Below are 7,718 nucleotides of genomic sequence, written 5' to 3' on the forward strand. Positions count from 1 at the left end.
CTTGTCACACACCTGTCTCGGTTTATCACGAAAAAATCACATTTAAACTAGTTGGAGGTGCCTCTCATATAGGTCTACATAGAACAAGGCAAAACCATACGTGCAGTCTTCTGAACTTAAGCTTAATTATAGTAAGAAAGCGAGATTAGTCGTGCTGCTGGACTGTTGCAACCGTCTTGTATAAGAATGTCGTGTATGGCCTAGTGTTGAAATATCAGATCAGCAAAGCAAATACGAACGTTGATAGACACTGCGAGTCTAATTTGCGATCAATTTTTATTATTGCAAAACACATCATCGATGACCTTTCCGAATATCTGCCTTTTCTGTTCTCAAGCAGTTACAAAGCATTTCTCAACAACCAAGAGCGGGCATCCACAGATTTCTAACAGGCTACACCAAAGAACCTCAAACGGGTGGGCGTTCCTTATGCAAACATGATACAATGCACTTGCAGGAGTAGGCAACAATTTCGAACAATACAGTTGTCTTGAAACAGTCAGGTAAGATTTCAGTGTTCAAGTCTGTTTCAAATACAGCATAGCCTTTATGTCTTAACGCCCAACTTCCAAAAATGAAAAATAGAACATGTGAATGATAACATGAATGATGCCTTGAATTTACTACCTGAATGTTAATAACTATCCTGTTTAAAGTATACAGTTGATTTACATGATCCTTTGTTTACATTCTGATAGAGACTGATCTATTGAACTACCACTTTCGACAACAGGGGTCTTCAGGGACATATCTGATTGTTAGTAGGCTCACATGTATTATATTACACATTCAACTACCCCTTGGGAAATTAGCATCTCACAAGCAACCCACATTGTTTACAAAAACAGTGGAAAACAATCAAATTAATTGGATAAATTACTAAATAGCTTTGTTTTATAGTCTAACCCAAGGAACATGAGTTCACGGTCAGTCTGATCGTAACAGGGGGTCTGAGACATTTGATAAGCGAGTCACAGTAATCCTAATAGTGGATATACACATCTGGTTAGTTTCTCTGGAGCCATTCCCGCCTTGTGACAAGGCAAAGTACACATCGACTCCAAGGTCCACAAATGTCACTAGTCTTCACTGCAGTCTGACTGGGAGTCCTGTTTATTTGGCTCTCTAGATGGCACGAGGCATCCAAGCAACATGTCTCTTAGAATCAACCATTCACCATTTTCAACATACACGTCCACACACACACACACACACACACACACACACACACACACACACACAGCAGGCATAATAACTTACAAACAATCTATTTAGATTTCTTTTGTAGAACTAAAAATGCTGAATGTACATATTTAAACCTTTAAGAGACAATGACTGAAAAAAGCAAATTACAGTTGACATAGTAAGTGCTTTTCACTGCGCTCCTGATACCGTATGACAGCATCTAAATTAGCTATAAACAAAATCCAAAACAGCTTGAAAGAAAACAGATATGACAAAACCTTGGATGTACCAGAATATAATAAAAGGGTAAAGAAACCCAGTACTTCAGAACTCCAACTGGAACCCTTTGTACAATATAAACATCTGAAAATACTCATGTTTTAAGGTTAATTTGTACATATTATTGACAAGGTTGTTTTGGGTACCCTTCTGGGCCACAGTACAGGCCACTTTGTTCATTATGCTGTGACATACTCCTTAAAGGTCACTGTGAGACAGTTTGTGGTGATATCTGTGATGACTATATTCCCGAGGAAAGGCTTGAAGGATGGAAAGGGCTCCTCCTTCTGTTGTGCGGGCAAAACCAATGGCTGCTCTGCCTTCTCCTCCCCAGGAGGAGAAGACTGTGTCTCTGTGGGGACCACTTTGGTCCTTACAAAGCTGAGGTCTATGGGCTCCTCTTGGTCCATTATGTCATATTCCCGGTGGCCATTTTGGCTCTGGTGGCCATTATGGTCCACATTGTTGCTTTGAGGAGGAGAGGACACAGTGGCACATGGGGAACTGTTACTCCTTGAGCTGAAACACCTTTTAACAGCGCTTCGATCTTCATGACCCGCCTCTGGGTCTGAAAGGGGACGTTTGAGAGCCTGAGTCCTCCTCGGCTCCATCATGGAGACGGCTCCCTTACTCAAAGGCAAAGAAGCCAGATTAGACTTCATAGTCAGGGGCAGGGACTGATCCTCTGAAATCCCCCCTAGACCTGTGACCACATCCTGTTGCATAACAGTACAGTCCATTTTGGATAAGTTGTCTTTCTCAACAGGACAATGTCCATTAGGTCCAGAGCAAGATGGATTGTGTAATTTCTCCTTGTTGTCTTTTGCAAATCCGTTCGTGAGACCCAGTTTCCTCACAAGCCTCATTTTCTGCAGGTGGTTTTCCATAAGATGGTCCTGAGCTTCGGTTTCCTTCTGAGCCTGGTCTTCGTTTGTCTCCGTGTCCCCGTTTTTAATCCGAGCCGCCTGCGTTCCGTTCTCCATGTACTTGCTCATGACAATGACTATCCGCCCGTTTTTATTTTTGTTCTTGACAATCTTCAGCTTGCTGCTAACGCTGTTGGGTGTCGTCGCCGCCGGCGGCAGAACGTCCTCTGGAACGGGAACCGGGATAGCGACTTGGCTCGGCTCCGTCTCCTCCCTGCTGCAGTTGAGGTCTGCCGGAAGTTTCTTCAGCTCCATGGTTATATCCTTCACTTTGCTCAGGCAGCCAGAGTCCTTGTCGCGGACCCATTTCTGCTGTAGAGCAGGAGGCAGGTTCCATCCTCGGTTGAGGACCTCTGGAACTTTGACCTCCCTGGGTTTGGGAGGGTACTGTCCGTCGTACATCTTGGGATCGGGCTGGTAGTGGTGATGCTTCTTGCTGTTGAGCTGGTAGTAGAACTTCTTCTTGCCGTTGGCCTGCTGCTCAGCTTCCCTCTCCTTGCAGAGGGGCTGGTACTGGTGGTGCTTCTTGCTGTTGAGCTGGTACTGCTGGCTCTGCGAGCGGAGCGTCTGAAAGGGCTCGGCCTTCTGCCGGTTGTCCTCCTCCTCCAAAGACGTCTCCTGGAGGTCTGTGAGGACACTGGATCTCCGGGCGAACGAAGGGAGCTGTGCAACAGTAACAAAGAAAATGTGAATTAAAAAACGTAATCGTTGACTATGAGAAACATTCTAACTGGCTCATGAGGTGTAGACTGTGTTTGTGCTTATTGATGGGTTTTGGCCTGTAAACATCTTCAACGTCACAGCACAAGACACTTGTTATAAACAGCGTGTCAGGTGGCTGAGCGGGTAGAGCATCGGGCTAGTAATCTGAAGGTTGCCAGTTCGGTGCACATGACGTTGTGTCCTTGGGCAAGGCACTTCAGCCTACTTGCCTCGGGGAGAATGTCCCTGTACCTACTTAAAGTCGCTCCGGATAAGAGCTTCTGCTAAATGACTAAATGTAAATGTATAAACAGTCAAACATATAACGTTACAAACAGCATGTGATCATTAACAAGATGACTTTAACAAGCGTAATTAAGTTGGTATAGCGAAGGCCTTGAAGCCAGAGCGGCCAACCCAACTGAGGCCTGTTTGACAGAACGCTCACGTTTGGAAAAACAAATCCATCGTATTTGTGGAGCGGCTTTCGCACGTTTCCTGGAACACCCCGTCTCTTTCAGCCACCCCCACTGCCATACAGCAAAGACATCTGACAGTGCCTCCAGCGTGTGCTTGTGGCCTCAGTTCGATGGAATGTCACTGGCTGCTTTGTGCCCCCAAGACTTGACTTTATCATGTGTGTAACCAACAACTCCCTCCTGAGGGGAACAAACACTGCTCTGAGGGGTTCCTCCTCCCTTTGGGTTTCTGATTGATGCCTGGATGCACTATTCATAGTTCCTCGGCCTCAGTTCTTCAGTGGTTGGAATGTGGTACACAATGACTTATGCAAGCTGGCCCCATAGATTCGGCTTGTAGGTCAATATTACGATTATCATCTGCGTTTTTTTTACAATCACGTTCTATAGTTATACTCTAAATCGTGGTAAAACTAGAGTAACATTTGAATGTTATTTATTTAAAAATAAATATCTTTGTGATACGCTACTAGTGAAGACAAAGGAATACGCATGCTATAAGGAGCATTCCTATTCCTGTGCTGTAGATTTACATGTACCCATGAGACCCAAACATTGAGAAACATCAGCTTTGAAAATGGAACTCTCACCTAACAATATCATCATGAAATCATACATTTCATTAACCGCGTCCCACTGAGATGATACTAGACAAAGGTGTACTCAAAAATGAAAATATAAACATGAATTCAACACATGGGAATAGGATCACTGTTGAGGAGAGACATAATGGTATGCGCGAGGTCAATCTAAGAGGATGTGTCTTGTGTGATGTAGTTGTGTGTTGTTGCCGTGGCTGTGCTCACCTGCAGCAGGAGGTGCTTGGGTTTGGGCCCTCTTTTGCGATATCCCATCAATTGCTCTCTTTCCCTACAAAAGAGATCCAAGTAAACAAAAGGGTTGTTTACATTTTGACAACACTGAAATTCCCCTTACAGTCATATTCTTGTGATGCGTGTCCCTGGTGTGAGTAATCTTACTTTGGTATTCCCAGGTGAGACAAGAATGGGGCTGTTGCCATTAGAGGCAGAATATTATTGCTGACTACAGCTTTAAGTGGCCTATGTTATACATGTCATTCTCAGAGGCAGTAACTTAATACCACAGGCAGCACTGATGTCTAATGTCCTCCCCCTCTCGCACATCTAATTACAGTGACAACTCCGTATATTTTCATAGTCTGGTATTCAGCGGATTTGGCTCCCTTGAGAGACACGCAATTAGCTTCAATAAAATCTCCCCCGTTTAGAGATAATGGCGAAAACAGACACCAAGCCCCCTTCAACGCTTTCTCTGTAATGTGTGACCTGCCCCTTAAAAAGATGGCGCACAAACAGGGGTGAGGTGAGACGCAAAGTCAATGGCAGACCTGCCAGAGTCTGCCAGGCACAGCACGTTCTTAAATGGTGTGTGGGTTCACGTAGTGTTGGAGGCGCTTACCCTACGGGGGATTTAGTAATTACCGGCTAACGGTAACATATGCAGTTACAGAAATGACAAGTTCAAAAGGCACGCGTGCATCTTCAAGAGCATGTTTGGAGGTTGAGAGGAGGTAGGCTGGTAGCTATGGCATCGTTCTCGACGCACGTAAAGTGATTTAGCTAAGATTTAAACTAGTGTCCGAGTACAAAAAAAGGCAAGAGTATATTGTTAACAAAAAAAGGATGCAGCAATTGTAGCCTGAAAGCACGGCAGCGGTCAACCGTAGATTTCCAGTAGACCGTTTCCCTCCTCCCTCTCTTGACTGGGTCTGCCCGTGAAGTCAAGTGTGTCGGTCGTGCTCACCTGTTTTGGAAAGCGTCGAGAAGGCGCGGGTCGAGAATATTTTCCTCCGGTTCCCACGTGTTGTATCTACAAATCCAGGAGAGAGCGAGAAAGAGAGAGCGAGAAAGCGAGAGCGAGAAAGCGAGAGCGAGAAAGAGAGAGCGAGAAAGAGAGAGCGAGAAAGAGAGAGCGAGAAAGAGAGAGCGAGAAAGAGAGAGCGAGAAAGAGAGAGCGAGAAAGAGAGAGCGAGAGATGGAGAGAGAGCGAGAAAGAGATTTTATTAAACATCAGACGTGGCTGTCATGTGCGGGGTTTAGTACAGGTTGTGTTTCCGCTGTGCAGTGTAGCTAGGCAACTTCTAGATCGCTCAAGTCCATACTAAGTAGTCTTTAATTAAGTCCATGACTTATGCGTAAGAAGGTAAATAAGAGTTTACGCACGACAAAGGCAATAGCCCAGGCCTTCAAAATAGAAAGGAATAGTTTTTTGAGTTTTACTTATTAAAACTATATATATGTGCACGCTACACGTAAACATGGTAAGAAAATGCGGCAGTAATTATCTCATACATAAGTGATGGCATTTTAAGCTACATCGATCGAAGCAAACATTCACCCCTAGCGCGCGCCAACACGCACGCGCACTCCTACAACGCACACATTGATGGCTACTCTACACACACTCTCATTATTCAGTTTTACTCTCTCTCTCTTTCATACACACACACACACACACACACACACACACACACACACACACACACACACACACACACACACACACACACACACACACACACACTTATACACACACAGTTATACATACAAACACGCTTGTGGTTTCACATTTTTAACACTAACTTACTTTGGAGACCATCCTCGCCACTTGACAAGGTATTCAATCCTTCCCTGCGAATGAGAAAGCATATGTTGATTCCACGATTTGAGCATAATATACATTATAGATAGAGGTACAACATTAAAATCCAATCAATGTGCATAGTACAACGTAGAAACAAGGGACAATTGCCTGTAATGTGGACATTTGACGAAAACAATTTGAAGTGGTCTCAAACCTTTCTGCTCCGTTTCTTCTCGATGCTCTCCACCGCAAAGACGTGCTCTCCCGCGGCGGGTAGCTCCATTTTCGCTTTATAGCAAAAACGCTTCTTACTCAAAGGCTGTAGCGACAGTCACGCTACTGTTTTATATTGTTTTTCAGCCCTAGAATGACATATACGAGAGTTCCCTCCACTCCGTCCTTCCCTCTCTTTCCCTCTTTGCTGAGAATTCGTTGGCAGCAGGAGCGCGATACGGTTTGCACACGAGAAGGAGCTGCAGAAAACAGTTCATGCATTGATGTGACGTCAAAGAAGGAGGTGGTTTGGGGGCTGGGACAGTTTCGTGCCTCTGTCCACGGCTGTGTAGAGGCGAAATTGAACTGCAAAAGGGTGCTATGAAAAATATACAGTATATAATAGTCTACGTGGCTATACAGAATCATGAAGTGTATTTGTGGGTTATTTTAGAACTAGGTCCAGGTCTAATGTTTGATCCATTCACTAACAGTTAGGTCATTTGTCCAAGGTATATCAAATTTGACCATTGTTGTCGGTATTCTTTATTTTATCAATTAGATCGCACTAAATTAGCTTTGCAGGGAAATTATACGATCTGTAGCCCAATGCTTCATTTCATGCTGTAGTATGAGTCGCAATTTCTCTTCCATAAGTCGACATATGGTGTGATAATGAAATGGCATCTAATAGAATGACCAGTGAAGTATTACTTTGGACGCTATGGTTGACAACCAATCAGTCATGCACCTCCAATTTCATCTTAAAATTGAATGATCATCACTCGTCTGTTATTGGGAATCGTTCATTCGAGATGTTAGCGCAAATGCATTTCAATATGACTTTAAAAGGAATCATCTCCATAAACAACTATTTCATTCATGGTCATTGCACTTCTAGCCCATACACCATCGTGTTCTACTCATTTTCATGACCAATTCTACGTTGTCTGAAATGTTCTCTTACAAAGGCACATATATATATAGTTATGGTTAAGAGCTGCATAGGGCTTTTTGTGAATTTTCACATCTCATCAGCGGCCCGCGGTTGTGTGACGGATATGTAGGTCAAGTCGTCAGTTGTTTTTAAAACCCGTTGGCATTTCTTCCAGCGCGTTTATATTCCGCCATCCAAATTCTGACGGCTACCAGACGTCCATGTTATCACTTGGCAAGAGATGCATACCTCTGGCTAATATAATATACCGCCCAGATATATCTGTTGCCTGTGCGCATCGTACAGCACGATATAAAATGCCGCTGATGTCTTATGTCAAAATATGGATAGGTTTAAAAACATGGAAAGGTT

At 43.9% G+C, this 7,718-nt stretch overlaps 1 protein-coding gene across 1 annotated transcript; it reads right to left on the reverse strand.

Moving 5' to 3' along the window:
• Positions 1–257: 257 nt before the first annotated feature.
• On the reverse strand, positions 258–6,660 carry LOC146237654 (E3 SUMO-protein ligase CBX4-like). Its single transcript, XM_084686068.1, has 5 exons — positions 6,411–6,660; positions 6,200–6,243; positions 5,357–5,422; positions 4,378–4,441; positions 258–3,053 (listed from the first exon to the last, which is right to left on the reverse strand). The coding sequence occupies exons 1-5, from the start codon at positions 6,477–6,479 to the stop codon at positions 1,644–1,646; spliced, it is 1,653 nt and encodes a 550-aa protein (XP_084542194.1). The 5' UTR covers positions 6,480–6,660; the 3' UTR covers positions 258–1,643.
• Between the last annotated feature and the right edge of the window lie 1,058 nt (positions 6,661–7,718).

The sequence above is a fragment of the Hypomesus nipponensis genome, chromosome 21 (genome assembly GCF_054491055.1).
Source record: "Hypomesus nipponensis isolate SF chromosome 21, ASM5449105v1, whole genome shotgun sequence".
Taxonomy (NCBI): Eukaryota; Metazoa; Chordata; class Actinopteri; order Osmeriformes; family Osmeridae; genus Hypomesus; species Hypomesus nipponensis.

Bases quoted from the DNA above. Each gene is read 5' to 3' on its own strand.
- LOC146237654 (XM_084686068.1), bottom strand. From the start codon at position 6,479: ATGGAGCTACCCGCCGCGGGAGAGCACGTCTTTGCGGTGGAGAGCATC. The intron at 6,244-6,410 runs GTTTGAGACCAC...TCTCATTCGCAG, and splicing joins AGAAGAAACGGAGCAGAAAG to GGAAGGATTGAATACCTTGT. The intron at 4,442-5,356 runs GTGAGCACGACC...TCTCTTTTGTAG, and splicing joins CTCGACGCTTTCCAAAACAG to GGAAAGAGAGCAATTGATGG.